This window comes from Alosa sapidissima, chromosome 5 (assembly GCF_018492685.1).
Source record: "Alosa sapidissima isolate fAloSap1 chromosome 5, fAloSap1.pri, whole genome shotgun sequence".
Taxonomy (NCBI): Eukaryota; Metazoa; Chordata; class Actinopteri; order Clupeiformes; family Clupeidae; genus Alosa; species Alosa sapidissima.
This window is the reverse complement of record NC_055961.1, coordinates 30,969,591-30,985,393: the sequence shown is the minus strand read 5'-3', so window position 1 is coordinate 30,985,393 and position 15,803 is coordinate 30,969,591. Positions and strand designations below refer to the sequence as shown.

Here is a 15,803-nt window from a genome sequence, read left to right as displayed (position 1 = left end):
GCATCGTGACCATGCTGTGCAAATTTGTTCAAAACTGCAGCATTAAAGTTAAGGTAAACTCTGCTAAGGTCTTATCACAACATAGTACATTGAGGAGACTAAACTAAGTTAAGTTACAGTATGCAATCAAGCAGTATCTCAAAGCTAACGTTAGAATACTGTTTGGATGTCAAGTTTAGCATGCTTACTTGCAGCTGCTTGTATTTGTTACTCAGGCTCATTTTATTGACTCTGAATGTTTGCAAAATCCCGATGTAAATGGAAAAGTGTTTTCCAAGACACAAAAGTGCTTGTCCAAAGGAGAAGTACGAACCGTTATTTGAACTAACTACGTTATGAATTGCATCCACACATCAGCAGCCTTTTAACTGTGTTAATGTTAATAGTAAGGATTCCCACACGAACGTCTTAAAATGACAGGCACTCAATTAGACATACACTACTGAACTTTATTGAATGCTACCTCTGACTAAGAACGCATTGCTTTGCACTTGTATAGTCTTTTATTTTGGAATCTTAAGAGCAATAAACATATATTGCAATGTTAAAGAATTCATGTTTTTTCATTCAGATATGTAAATAAACATGTATAAGTTGCTATTAGTGAATTAATTGGGAGATAATCGAATCGAAATCGAATTGGACTGAAAAAATGAATCGTTATGCATCGAAAAAATAATCGCTAGATTAATCGTTTATCCCAGCCCTACTAATTACTTAACCTAACTATCAGTGATTTATGAGGGCGAGTCGCCTCACGGATACCTTCAGGGTAATTGTTGTTCTCATCTCTCTCTCTTTCTCTCTCTCTCTCTCTCTCTCTCCCCCCTTTTTCTCTCTCATTTCTCTAACCCCCCATCTCTTTCTCTTTCCACCCTCTCTCTGTAGCAGAGTTCCTCTCCACCCTACCCAGCAACACACTAGGTCCATAAAAGCAGGGTTCAGCAAACGAACAGCAGCTCCCTCTGAGGAAAGCCTCTGTTTAGGATCCCCGTGTCTTCTGTCCTCTGTGACTTCCCCCTTCATTTATTTGCCCTTTGTCATTCCTTCACTCAGACCTCATATTGGTGCTGTGCAGTTGTACTGCTCTCAAAGGCACTGGAGAAGTCTCAAGGCTAGCAGAGCAATTGCTATCAGCAAAGCTAATGTATAGGTTTTAATTACGCTTGTGGGTATTAGCTCATTGAAGGGCTTCTCGGACTCCCATTAGACCTTGAGCCTAATCCCGTATCCATGTTACAGGAAGTGTAATTAGAATACAGCCTCCCGTCTCCCTATGTCCCCCCCAGTCTTAGTTCAGCATTTCGGGTTGATGATGTAGTCCGAGGAACAGTAGACATACAGTATAGTAAGAGCAGTTTAGACTCTCTATGCCTGAGCTGAATTTTTTAAACATTGCGGGATTGGATTTCCCATGATCCACTCGGGATTGAGTGACAAGTTTCATTTGTGCTATTGAACTGGAGGCATTGTTTCAGATCAGATGGAAGAGCGAGCTGCAAGTCAAATGATCTGTAACAAAAGACCAAAGTTCTCTTAAGAATGACTAACTGAAATGTATCACCCCACACACAATGACCAGAAAGTTCACCATACTTTCAAAAGACTAGTTTGCGTACATCATCATTATGCCCACTTCCCAACCAGTTTCCCTTGAATGATAGTCAATTTGTGCCAATGATCCAACCACTTTCTGAAGCACTGCTGGAGGTCTACAAATGATATGTGACTAAGCTGTTCCTTCATATTATGGATGACTGGAATGTCATCAAATCTCTTTTCTTTCAGCTCCATTTAAGTTTAGGAACAGAAGAACACACACACTTAGGCAGGGTGAAATGGGGTGAATAGACAGGGTGTGGTGATGCAGGAATGTCTCTTCCTGCCAAAAACTTGGGTAGAGACAGCAGTGTGTCACGAATGACTGATGACACATGCAGAGGTCTTGAGACCGAATCGCCTGATACGACTCCAAATTTCCAGTAAATTAGCAATTTCCTCGTATGGTTAGTTTTTGTTTTTTCTTTTGTTTGTCTTACAATTGTGTTTCACCTAAGCAAATATTTAATCAGGGAATGATGACGATCACCAGTTTGAACTACCTGAACAAAAACACACAGACAAATAACTCATTTTGCTTTCATTGTGTCTTCTGGTCTCAGGCCAACGAGAATAGTCTCCAGAGTGCGCAATTGAAAGGCTTCCCGCTGTTCCTGCACTCCAACCTGGGCCTGCGCGACTGCAGCATCAACCCCAAGTCGCCCTTGCTATTCATCACGAGAGCACGTGAGGTTGAACGAGGCCCGCTGCCCGGCGACGATTGGACCGTCTTCCAGTCCAACCACTCCACTTATGAGCCCGTGCTACTAGCGCGTAGTCGGACCGCGGAGGTTGGCGCCCCCCCGGGGCTGGGCGGTGGCGGTGGCAGCGCCGGTCTCCTCCACGCGGCCGTGGTTCAGGATCTGGGCCTCCACGACGGCATCCAGCGGGTGCTCTTTGGAAACAACCTCAACTTCTGGCTGCACAAGCTGGTGCTGGTGGATGCTGTGTCCTTCCTGACGGGCAAGCGACTGTCGCTCGGGCTGGAGCGCTACGTGCTGGTGGACATCGACGACATTTTTGTGGGCAAGGAGGGCACCCGCATGAAGGTGTCTGATGTTAAGGTAAATGCAGTGGGCATTGCATTTGCACACAAATATTATTGCACACAAATAAACTAATTTAGTTGGTTCCTAAGCTTATCCTCTCATTTAACTTGCTTAAAATGACTTCAGTTATTATGACCGCCGCACAGCGAAGCGGCGGTCATATAGGTTTAGTCAGATTTTTTTTAAATTTATTTATTTTATTTTATTTTTTTTCTTTTTCGCATGCCCAAATTTCCGTCAATGATTCCCGGGACACTGAAAGACCGGGGTACACGAAACTTGGTGGACATGTAACCCCACATGGATAGCATGGAACCATCGTTTTTCGTTTTGATCTGTAGCCCCCCCGCTGAATTGGACCCCCCGAAAGGAGGGTAGGGCAGACACAGTTTTCTGTGAATATCTCGAAAACCGTAGGGTTTAGGAGGACCATTTTTTTTTTGTATGTTGATCTCAAGGGGCCATGTCAACCCATTCCATAACCACTCATTTCATGTATAGCGCCACCTAGTTAAACACAAAAAAGTAAAAATGAGGTGGTGTAATTGAAGGTATCTGTGACCTAACATAGTCAAAACTGCACGAAATTGGAAGTGTAGGATCATTATGACACCCTCTGTATGCACGCCAAGTTTTGTGGAATTCCGTTCATGGGGGGCCACACAATAAATTAATTTATGTTACTATACACCAACTGGCCTGTAGGTGGCCGGAGACAGTTTTCTGTGAATATCTCGAGAACCGTAGGGCCTAGGAGGTCCACCTTTTTTTTGTATGTTGGTCTTAAGGGGGCATGTCAACCCATCCCATTACCACTTATTTCATGTATAGCGCCACCTAGTTAAAAATTAAAAAGCAAAAAATTAGGTGTTTTCATCTCAATATCTCTGGCTGACAAGGTCAAAACTACACGAAATTAAAAGTGTAGGATCATTATGACACCCTCTGAATGCATGCCAAGTTTTGTGTACTTTCGTTCATGGGGGGCCTTACAATAAAATAATTTATGTGTACATTTAGTGACGTACACCAACAAGGATTCCCGGGACACTGAAAGACCGGGGTACACAAAACTTGGTGGGCATGTACCCCCACATGGATAGCATGGAACCGTCATTTTTCGTTTTCATCTGCAGCCCCCCCGCTGGACTGGACCCCCCGAAAGGAGGGTAGGGCAGACACAGTTCTCTGTGAATCTTTTATGGTATGTTGGTCTCAAGGGCCCACATCAACCTGGCTCATAATCACTCATTTGTGATTTGCCCCCCGGTAAAAAATGAAAATCAGTAGGATTAAAAGAAAGCCAAAATAAATATTCATCATCATCATCATGGCTGCATTTTCAGTATTGGCGAGAAGTAGTCGTTTGTCCACTAGATGGCGCATCGTTGCAGTGAGACGTAATTTTGTTGGAAGTTAAAAGTGGGTTGGAAAAAACAATGGACGCTTCATACAAGGACTGTAATTTACCGCAGTGAACATCTAATAAGGATAGGACGATGTTCACATGAAGTGTAATTCCCATTTCTTCTTGAAGCCGAAATAAATCTGAGGATGTTTATCGGACATGCTTGGTTTTTACTGCAGGTACGTTAATCTTGTAATATCAATAAGGACCTAGGTAATGTTACCGTTAACGTTGGTTGAGTGATGGAGGCATTTGATTTATTGCATTTGTAGAAAACTATAAATGCGGTTATACCAAGCAAATGTATAGCAGCACTGTTTGTATCTTTCGACTGTCATTTATTGCACGTGCTACAAAATCATTCTGTGCAATGGAAGATTTACCAACGTTACACCGGTCTGATACAGTTTTGCCTATACATGCGTGAGACTGAGACGCCTGTTTATTTTGTTTTAAGTGCGTGCAGGGTGTGAGGGGGGAATCGATGTGCTTTGATTACAGCTTGGTAGTTGTAGTCTGTGAAATTAAAAAGCACGTGTGTGTGAAGTATCCAAACAATGACACCTTCATTTCATTATGGCTGCTTTAGCAAAACACCTTAAGCTACTGTGTAGTGGGTCCCATTTAGAAGTGGCTACTTCATTCGCGCTTTCCTTGACTCATGGAGCTGCGTGAATGTTATTACAACTTTTCGCCACGATATGACAGTTTAAGTCCGCTTGATACTGTAAGGCGTAAGCCATTGGTTTCCAAAGGAGATTTTATTTGTGTCGCCAGCATAGCCTATTGACAATTTATGTTGTCAATAGGCCTACCTTATAATCCTACCTGTAGTTTAGGGAAGCTAACAGCTTTCTATTAGGATCTAGTTTGTTAGTTACCGTTTTGTCATAACTCCCTGATGCATTTTTGCATTTAGAATAGCCAGAGCGTGTATAACTCAATCGGAAAATTAAACAATATCGGGTGCCTATGGACTAGGCTGGGTGAACCCAGCCTGATCTGCCCGCTATTTATTTTTTGATTTCTTAAAAGATTGAGCTTGGTCTGATGAAAGCCAGACTAGCCATGGACCTCAGTTAAACAATGCAAGGGAACATGAATCAGCCTATATTTGCACTAACAATAACGGACAAAAGCTCTTCAACTTTGGCCCGTTAAAATGTGTATGAACAGTCTAGCGACGCATTTCATCAAGGCCCATTTGGACATGTCAGTTATTTGCACCACTGGTTAGATGTAAAACAGCATTTCGTTTCAGACTAGGCTACTGTTACTTAATTTGTGCATTAACAATAACGTTTCAGACTACTGTTACTTAATTTGTGCATTGACAATAAAGTATTACATGAACTAAAGATGAGTAAAATCTTATGTAGACGAAGAAACATTCACAAAAAATCCATCCATCCAAAAATGACCTTTGTTTTTGATAGCTGTTGAAAACGGCATGGAACAGAGATGTTTTTGTTTAAAAATACATAAAAAATAAATAAATAACATTATGCTGATACCTTTTGCTTTTCCCAAATACAATGTAGCCTACAGGTGTAAGTGACCTTTCATCAATCCAGTTGCAATGGATGAACTGTGATGAACTGCCCTACTTGTGATTGTTTAGAGATTTTAAAGGTTTTATAATAATTCTACATCTTCTTTGGCTATTCTACAATCTATTCACCTTTTCAGCACCAGTAGGGTACTTTCTGTGCAGCCGCACACACACACTCAGGCATGCCAAACAAGCATACACAAAAGTTTCAAGAGTGGGGGATGGAGTAAAATATGGAGACAAATTGAAGTGTGATTTATTTTCGCGGAACGGATGTACAGGACTGAGCAGCGGTCATATTTTGTACCGCTATGCGGTACATCTAGTTTAGTATAGCAACAGCACTGCATTGTTCCCCTTCTTGAAACAGACTGCATTTTACAGAGCTAAGTTACAGTCAGTTTCAGTTTAGTATTTTTAGCACAGTTGTCATTATCTCTGCCAGTTTTTGATGATTTTCAGACAGATGCTACTCCCTTTAGAGTTCCTTCCTGATTAGACTCTGCCTCAGGCATCAGACACGTAAATCAGTCAAATCAGTGGCAGAAAATGACAAAAGACATACCACATTAACCTCTCTTCCGTCAGGACTAGTTTTTATACATGCAATTACTTGCAGAAGATGTTTTTATAAGCATCAAATCATTTTGGTATTTTTTCTTGCAAGAGAAGACAGCTTGCAGGACTTGACCTTTGTTGTCTCTAGTAGCGACCTGGTTAATCTCTGTCCTCTGATAAGAGGAGTGTTGAAATGGCACCAGAGTTCAGACTCCGGAGACTCCTTGTGATAAACAGTGAGATTGGCCAGGTAACCCTGAGGGCTCTCCGGGAGAGACTAACCCAAACATCGACAGGTGTGAAGGAGTCGCAGGTGGCAGGGATGGGCACCAAGGCGACGTGCGTGACCCTGGGAAAGGGTAAAGGGGACGTGAGGGGCAGAGTCCAGCAGACGTGGTTTCCCCAGGGGGGACAGATGCCCCGCAGTGCTCTCAATCAGAGGTGGGGTCACTCTGGGACGCAGGTGGCCTCACACCGGTACTGTCAGTATGTCCGCCACCACCAGCTACGTCTGCTGGCTTTCATCCAGACACATGGAGGGGATGGAGAGTGGGGAAGGTGTGGGGCGTCAGGGTGACACAGGAGCTTGGGCATTAGAGTTTTGCTCCATTCGGCTTCAATAGAAAAGGGAAAAAAGAAGACACAAAAGAGCTGGAAAGGCAGCAGCACACTGATGCGTCTCCGTACATCAAAGTGTGTTCCTAGCCGCTGCCTTTATCTGTCACGACCACTCAAGCCAGACTAGTCTCCAGTCCAGAACTGCTCAAAAAAACATTGCCTGCTTTTCTGCCTTAGGCGAAGCTGTTTGAAATTTGTCAACAACCTTCCCCTAATATATAAACTTTTCAGACATCCTCCACTCTCCCCCTATTTCATATTGTTCTTGTTTCGGTTGCTGTATTGTTGTTGTCGTCGTTCGTTGTTTTTCTGTGTCGTTCACACAGAGCCTCAAAGAGACACAAAATGTTGAGCAGCATTCAATTTTAGGAGCCCTCTCTTTATATGTGCAGACCTCCTCTCTGTTTAATATGAGTCAGACTTTTGATTGAGCTTGAGAAAAGTAAGTGTGTGTGTGTGTGGAGCAGACACTACTAAAGCAGTAAACAAGTGGCTAAAGCAGACAGAACAGAGAGGACTGGGTACGAAGTGCACTGGGAAAGAGGGCGGGGCGTGGCCGGGGCCTGTGTTTGTTTGCCTACAGCACAGTGCCGTCTTGCACAGCTGTGTCACAAATGTGTAGCCTGTTCCTTTGTCTACATTTGAACGTTGTGTGTTCTGTTGTCTGAATTGGCGGAGTAGAGCTCTGGCACTAAGGATGGCTTTCCTGCACATGGATTAAGCCTAGTCTTAGACCAAAAGAAAACTTTAATAAAGATCTCCATTTTAAGCAAAAAGGTTTGTAATCTAAGACTAGGCTCAAACTATTACGGCCGTAATTATGTCACATGTCTATCCAATGTCTGTCTCATCAGTCGAGTCAAAAGGTCATTTGGACCTTTTCAGTATAAGTTTACACTGTTGTTGCCATTGCTCATTGTGACTCAACTGATCCAGGGACCATTTGCATGCTGGTGACTCTCCACTGAAGAGCAGTCATATGATTATTTGGCCACATAAAAAATTCAATTGGATTAGTCAAGTAAAGTTTTTTTTTTATTTGTCACCAAGGTAACTTGTTAAATCGGGCCCTTGTGTTTTTGCTGGTTCCCTTATTAATGGCGTAATTGATAATGGTTCTCCCTCAGGCTCTACTGGAAACCCAAAATGAGCTGCGTTCTCACGTCCCCAACTTCACCTTTAACCTTGGCTTCTCAGGGAAGTTTTTCCATGCTGGTAAGTTCAGTCATCATGACCCATCGTTTTATATTCTTCAAAGGGCATGTTTTGAAATAATGAGTAGTAAATCTGCAAATCTACTTTCTTTTCTTTTTTACTTTACAATGTAGTGTTATTCTTGCTTGTATAATTGTGTGTGTGCGCTGTGTGTGTGTGTGTGTGCGCGCTATGTGTGTGTTTCTGCACCCTCCCACAGGTACTGATGAGGAGGATCTGGGAGACGACCTGCTTCTCTCCTACAGCAAAGAGTTCTGGTGGTTTCCTCACATGTGGAGCCACATGCAGCCTCATCTCTTCCACAACCAGTCGGTGCTCGCCGAACAGATGCTGCTCAACCGCCGCTTCGCTGAGGTGAGACCACAACCGACAGCCTTCAAAAGCCCCGAGTCTGTACAGTGGGACAACTACCCGAAGTGCTCCGTTAAAAAGAGTTTGATCTGTGCTTGCAGTGGCATCCCTGTACGCCATGAGCTTTTAATTAGACTCAAAGCAGTCACAGAGAGTTCATGAAAGTGCTGAAATCTCATCATGTAAAGCATGACTTCCTTAAGTGTGATATCTTCCATGCCCTGAAGTAGAGAGGGAGAGTGAGCGACGGAGAGAGAGAATTAACGCTGATGATGACATTTCTGTATATTCCTCTTGATGTTGCTCATCTCATCTCTTACCATTCAAAACCTGGTGTTTTCTTTTTGTGTACATTTCTGCCATGTTCCTTTGCTTGTAAATGTTGTAAGTTCAATTTTATTGCGCAAAACGGGTTTCTGTGGTATTTTTTGCTCTATTGGCCCTTTCCTAGTTAATATGGTTTTGTAACACTGTACCTCTGTGTATCTCAGGAGCACGGCATCCCCACTAACATGGGCTACGCAGTGGCGCCGCATCACTCCGGGGTCTACCCCATCCACATGCAGCTGTACGAGGCCTGGAAGAAGGTGTGGGGCATCAAGGTGACCAGCACAGAGGAGTACCCCCACCTGAAGCCTGCCCGCTTCCGACGGGGCTTCGCACACAGTGGCATCAGCGTAAGGCTCCAGTGTATCCCTCTCTCTAACGTGGAAGTTAAAGTGGACTGGTGTTCAGCAGCCATTTTTATCCAAAGCGACACACCTGCAACGGCAGGTTCGGGGATTGAACCCCGGGTGACCGATTGTCAGGTGGTGACTGTTAACGCTGCTCCACCACGTCTACACCATTTGCCCTCATGCCTCCACCCCCCCCCCCTCTCTCTCTTTCTCCTCTCTGCCTCTGAGTACACTCTTGCATCAGACCTTCACTGTGATGCCTGTCCGAAGCATTGTGATGCCAAGTTTCCAAGCATCTTGATTGTATGAAAACAAAACAGAAAAAAATGGATAGAGGTTGTTGTGACAGCCATTATTTATGACGCGTGCTGATTGAGCCGGGTAGCTAAGGGCTCGTCAAAGGAATTCCTCACCGCCCTGACACTCTGGTGTGGTTTGTTTGAACGCGGCGAGCTCCGCTCTTGGGATCAAAACTCCGAAAGTTGAAACGCGCCATTGAATAATCCATGGCTGAGCTTTTTTCTCAGATGTTTGCTGGCAAGTCATGCATTCTCAGCCCCTTGTCTAGGAAAGAGGAGGGGAAGGGCACTGTGATGGATGCCTCTGCTTTTGGTACTTAGAACGCATCTATCTGCAGAGCTGTCCTTTTTCATTTTTCCATCCTGGTATTTCTTCCTTGCACAGGATCATTTTTGAATCAAGGCTCTACCCTGTGCAGGGTACAATGAGTTGCTAAATGGTTTACAGGGAATCCAGAGCACCATTCAAATTTCCCTTCAATACAAAATGTCTCTGCAGTCAACGCAGGGGATAATAAGTGACATGTTTTGTGACATTTTAGAGGAGACAGTTTTCTTGGATATGTATACAGCTCTGGATAAAAATTGGAGACCACTGCACATTTTTCTGATATCATCCTACGGTTGCTGAGTGACATTCAAATGATTTGATGGTCATATTCAAATTTGCAGTGGTCTCTTAATTTTGAATATGATCGTCAACTCATTTGAATGGGATTCATTAGAATGCCAAATGAGTAATGTTAAACAACCTGTAGTCACGCCATGGGCACATAATGTAATGTCTTGCATGTCTTATCTGTCAAATTGTTGTTGGTCAGAACACAGCTGCTATGTAAAGCATGTGTTCCATGTCCAGTCTATTCTGTTTTATTTATTTGCCTCTTGTCTGGCGGTCTAGTGAGATGTTGTCACGGCGATGTTAATTCCGACCTTACCAAGTCCATGCGAAATATTCAGCCACAACCTGCCAGCCATGTCTCTGGTGTAAATATGGCTCCCAACTATTCTGTCCTGCTTTTCCCCTCTTTCCCTCAGACATTAGAGAACGCCTGACCAAGGCCCCTTTGAGGCCGTTTCCTTTCTATCCTGAATGCATTTGACCATGGATATCAAGTCCTGAAGTAGCTGTATTAATATTCAGGCCAGACAGGAGCCATATCGAGACAGATTTACTGACTGCTCCTCAGGAGTGGTGAATGTGTCGATTCTGCTGAGGATTTCCTTTGAAGTCGAAACTGACCCCAATTGGAGTGCAATAGTGTGTTTTGGGCACAAGAAGACTGATGATGCATCGTTATTTTTAAATAGAAGATTTGTCTCTTGTGGTCTAAAGCACAGCCTCATCTCCACTGTGTTGCTTCCTTTTGCAGGTTTTGCCCCGCCAGACTTGTGGTCTCTTCACTCATACGATCTTCTATAACGAGTATCCCGGAGGGCCCAAAGAACTGGATAAACTCATCAACGGAGGAGAGCTCTTCCTCACTGTGCTCCTAAACCCTGTGAGTCACCCACAGAACCACTTTGTGTGCTTTTTTTGTATTGCACCTCATTTACCTAGAACACCATTTTAGTTTTATTCTTTTGGATTTCACCAACAGAACCATACACAATAATTCTGTTTTACCTCTCTACCGCACAGGGCACAGATAATAAAAAATATCTTGCAGCCAGCTTTGGTTGCTTTGCTTGGTTAGTTTGTAGCAGTCTGCTTCATTGGCACTGTTATAATAGCCTGAGTCTGAGTTCTTCAACTGCAAAATGTTTGCTTGAGCTACGGTGAATGGTAAATGGACTGCATTTGTTTAGTGCTTTTCTCCTATTACCACAACTCTGTTGCATGGTGGTGATGTGTCATTTTTCGTTTGCTGTTGTCCACAGATCAGCATCTTCATGACCCACCTGTCGAACTACGGGAATGACCGGCTAGGCTTGTACACTTTCAAGAACCTGGTGAAGTTTCTGGAGACATGGACCAACCTGAAGCTCCAGACGCTGCCGCCGGTGCCACTGGCCCAGCGCTATTTCCAGATCTTTCCTGAGGAGAGAGACCCCATCTGGCAGGTAAGACAGGAATACTGAGAGAGAGATGGAGAGAGATGGAGACCGAGAACAGCACAAGGAAAACACAGGCCAAGCATCCAGTCTGGTCATTGGATAAGGGCAAATCTGTGATATTCGTCTGTCTGTCACTGTTTATTTTTGGTTTACATGTTTGTATTTTGACAGCATGGTCTTTCACCAGAACATGTGTCCTCTGTTTGCACGCTGTGTGTGTGTGCGTGTGTGCGTGCTCACACATATAGATGTGTGAAAAGGGAAGGGGGGCGCTCAGACTCCCGACTTGGCCCGATACATTCACAGTACTGTAAAGATGAGTGGCCATGCTGTTTGTCAGAACTGTTTGTGACTATTTTTGAAATTGTATCATCGAGCACCTCCACTCTTATAAGTGTAGAACCCAAAGCTGTCATTCCCAGATCTGGTTTAAGAGCACACATAGTGTTGTCACGATACTGAAATATTGACTTTCCATTGCCTAAGTATCATAATACCAATACTGAAACGATAACACGTCAGTAATAGGCGTAGGAATAGGCCTAGATGACAACACAGAACTTTTTTTTTTTTTTTTTTTTTATAACTGGAAACAAATATGGCATTATGAAAACCTGATTAAAATGCCATTCTGAAAGTTTCACTTCTAATAAAAGTAAAATGTACAATAAAAGAGTATTATAACATTTTTAATATCAAAATATCACCATACTTTACTATTATTGAAGCATTGCGCAACACTTAATCACACATTTTTTCATCTCTTTCTGTCATACGTTTCCGATTAGGGCTTTTCACATAATATGTGCCTGCCTCAAAAACATCATTGTCCAATTCTCTGTAATTGATTTTTGTTTATTTACGAGGGATTGTGTAGTGCCTGGGTTATTAAGCAGCAGTTGATTAGTATAGTGTGTGGTCACCATCTGATGGCGTGGTCTACTCATTACTGTCAGCAGATGGTAGAGGTGAGGGCGGCTGGCACGGGCACAGTTGGCACGCTGGCATGGCACACGGATTGACCCCTCAGGCTGTGCGCTCGTCTGCGCAGATCTGCACCCAGATGTGTTGGACACAGCCCACTAACATGTTAATATAAAATATATATACACACACACACACACACACACACACACACACACACACACACACACACACACACACACACACACCACACACTCCGGTGACACACACATGCACACACTCTCTCTCTCTCTCTCTCTCACTCACTCACTCACTCACTCACTCACTCACTCACACTCTCTCTCTCACACACACACACACACAGGCCAGTCACAAAACCTTCAGCATGGCTCAGAGGAGCAGCTCAGAGGCCAGGCACAGGGAGTGTTGACCTGGATGGCTGACAAGTCTCCACATCCATTCATTTGCTTTAGCACAGAAGGAGGAGCAGATAATGGCATAATAATGTATGTTGTTAGAATATCCCAGGAAGGGTGCCTCTTCAACAACAGGCTGGCTTGTTTCAAAGGTTTGTCGGGTCGCACAAGCTTTATGAAAATGCAATGGGAGTTAGGTGGGGTGGGGTGGGGTGTGTGTTTCATCTGCAGTGATAATGGACACTTGTGTACTGCATCGGCTCCTCTGCACTCACTACTCTGTTAATTACAGACCGCAGGCCGATTAGTTATTGGCAACACGAGGCACACTGTGTGTGTGTGTGTTTGTGTGTGAGTTCCTGTGTGTGTGTGTTTGTGCCCGCATGCACGTGCACTTGCTTTTGTATGACTAATTCTCAATATTGGTTTAATGACCCCGTTTATGAAGGCTCTGGCTGTGTTCCCTGGGGCAGCAGCCCACGGTCTGCTGCATGTGCTCGGTGCCTTAACACTTCCTGTCTCCCTACAGGACCCCTGTGAGGACAAAAGGCACAAAGACATTTGGTCAAAAGAGAAGACATGTGACCGCTTCCCCAAGCTGCTCATTATCGGCCCACAGAAGACAGGTGAGTGGACAGAGATTAGTTCGGCCCTAACAGACCCCCATCCTCCACTTAAGGACCGACAGCCTCTGTATGATTCCTGTGGTGTCACGTGACCATAGAGTCCAGTGAAGCAAACACATAAAATAACATTCAGCTGTAATAGCAGAAGATCCTTGCTGTTGTCAAGTGGTGAGCATTCTAACCATGTTTAATGGACGTTCTCAATCTGTTTTCAATTTGTTTTGTTGTTGTCATTTATCTGTGAACAGCTTTTTGTGTGTAATAAACTGAGATGAGAGAGTGAGGAATGTGTGGCCACAGCTCTGGGTCAGATGGTTGTCTGATCAGAGCAGTGTTTGATCTGTTGCTGCATGGCCCGCCGGCCCTCTGTGGGCTCCAGAACAGCTTAGCCTCCAGCTAACGGGACGGCGCGATGGTCATTTACCGGCTGCCGCCTCACTTCATTTATGGGACCACCGTCGGAAAAGAAACCTGGCCGTTCTGTAACTTTTATAGCCGACTTGACTGCAGGTTTACAACACTGCTCTAATTGAACTAGTCAAAGATGTCTTAAGGAAAAAGCCATTTCTCGTCTACCTGACGGGTGCGCAGCCTTGGGAGTGGTTTGGAAGAAAGCCAAGTCTGTTAATCTTTTCAATAAAACAAGATGAGGGGGTCGGGTCCACCAAGGGGTGAATTTACACATCCTGCTGTGTAATTACTTCTGCTTGTCTGAAACACACACACACACACACACACACACACACACACACACACACCTACTCCGTTAGAGCCATCCTCAGTAGCTTTACTCACTGCAGGCTACCATGTCATACTACTCAAGATAAAAGGTATAACATACACAAGCGGTAACACACACAAGCACTACTGCATTGTTTGTGTGTTTGGGATGGTGTCTACTTGCATGTTGAATAGCGAGTCATGCCCCCCACCCCCCTTGTTACCTGTCCCTCCAGGCACTACTGCACTCTATCTCTTCCTGGGTATGCACCCTGACCTGACCAGTAACTACCCCAGCAAGGAGACCTTTGAGGAGATCCAGTTCTTCAATGGGCGCAACTACCACAAAGGCATCGACTGGTGAGTGGCTCCGCGCACTCCGTAGCACTGCCATCCGGGCCGTCCCCTGGCTCGCCTCCCTTCCTCATTTTCAGCCTTCACTTTTTTTGCGAAGCACGCTTGAATTAAGACAAAGCACTCCTGCAAAGCACCATCTATTTCGCAGATAGAGAAAACTTTGGTATGCGTTTGAATTTGCGAGCAGTAAATTAAATTGCTGGCAATTTTCTCCATCATTGAAAGAGATTATGCGGCTGTTCAAGGTTTGCTTAGGCATCAGCTGAAACGCAGACTTAACGAAGGCCAGATCTCTTGTGTATCGTAGACATCTCATGCTTGCTCGCTCTCTCTCTCTCTCTCTCTCTCTCTCTCTCTCTCTCTCTCTCTCTCTCTCTCTCTCTCTCTCTCTCTCTCTCTCTCTCTCTCTCTCTCTCTCTCTCTCATACTTCTGCCTTCTCTCTCATTCTTTCTCCTCTCTTATCACTGCCCCTTTCTCCCTCACTCTCTTTTCTCTCTTATCTCGGTTGTGCGAAAATAAACCATACCACCCTCTTAGAACTTACAATACAGACACTTACACCAACAGTACAGGGTCTTATAAGGTCATGGGGTAGTATCTTTTTTACCATTTAGCTTAAGAATTCTTCCCTCCTGTCAATACTTCTGAGGCAGATGGACCCTCTCTACCGCACAGCATGTCCGAGGTCCATTTGAGGTCATCAGTATCAATATTTAAGTGATGACAAAATATCTGCTTCTGGTCTTTTCTGAAAAGAACGATACACTTAATATTAACTAATACGATGAGCAGAAGTCCTATTTGACTAAACCGCTCTACAATTTATAAGTATTGAGAAGCATCTCACGGTTATCTTTGAAGTTTTGCCAGACGAGAGTGTCCCTGACTGAACTGATGTGACTGGCGCTCATCCTGTGTTTTCCGTCGCAGGTACATGGAGTACTTCCCTCTCCCCTCCAACACCAGCTCGGACTTCTACTTCGAGAAGAGCGCCAACTACTTTGACTCGGAAGTGGCGGCGCGCCGAGCCGCAGCTCTGTTGCCCAAAGCCAAAATCATCACCATCCTCATCAACCCTGCGGACCGGGCCTACTCCTGGTACCAGGTGAGCGAGCGCCGGCAGGGCAACCCGGAGCGCGAAGAGCCCATCCTCATTACAGGGATCCACACCTCAACATTCTTAGATACAGCGCTTAAAGTTCTCAGACACCATGCCAGAATTCAGGTGTCGGCAGGGTTGTTTAGGATTTGAAATGGCTTTAAACATTTCTAATTGCTTCAGGCATAGAAATGTGTTCCTTGCTTTAACTCAGTGGTCCCCAAACTACGGCCCGCCACCTAATTTTGTGTGTCCCCCCCCCCTAAACAAGTCCGT

General features: G+C 44.5%; 1 protein-coding gene across 1 annotated transcript in view; it reads left to right on the top strand.

Annotated features, from left to right (window-relative positions):
* Positions 1-15,803, top strand: part of ndst1b (N-deacetylase/N-sulfotransferase (heparan glucosaminyl) 1b) — a 65,341-nt gene that overhangs the window by 40,705 nt on the left and 8,833 nt on the right. The window contains exons 4-12 of the mRNA XM_042091843.1: positions 2,163-2,663; positions 7,912-7,999; positions 8,199-8,353; positions 8,842-9,027; positions 10,700-10,828; positions 11,208-11,390; positions 13,254-13,350; positions 14,307-14,430; positions 15,359-15,533. Coding sequence (XP_041947777.1) covers positions 2,163-2,663; positions 7,912-7,999; positions 8,199-8,353; positions 8,842-9,027; positions 10,700-10,828; positions 11,208-11,390; positions 13,254-13,350; positions 14,307-14,430; positions 15,359-15,533 — 1,638 coding nt within the window. The remainder of the gene's footprint in view (positions 1-2,162; positions 2,664-7,911; positions 8,000-8,198; positions 8,354-8,841; positions 9,028-10,699; positions 10,829-11,207; positions 11,391-13,253; positions 13,351-14,306; positions 14,431-15,358; positions 15,534-15,803) is intronic.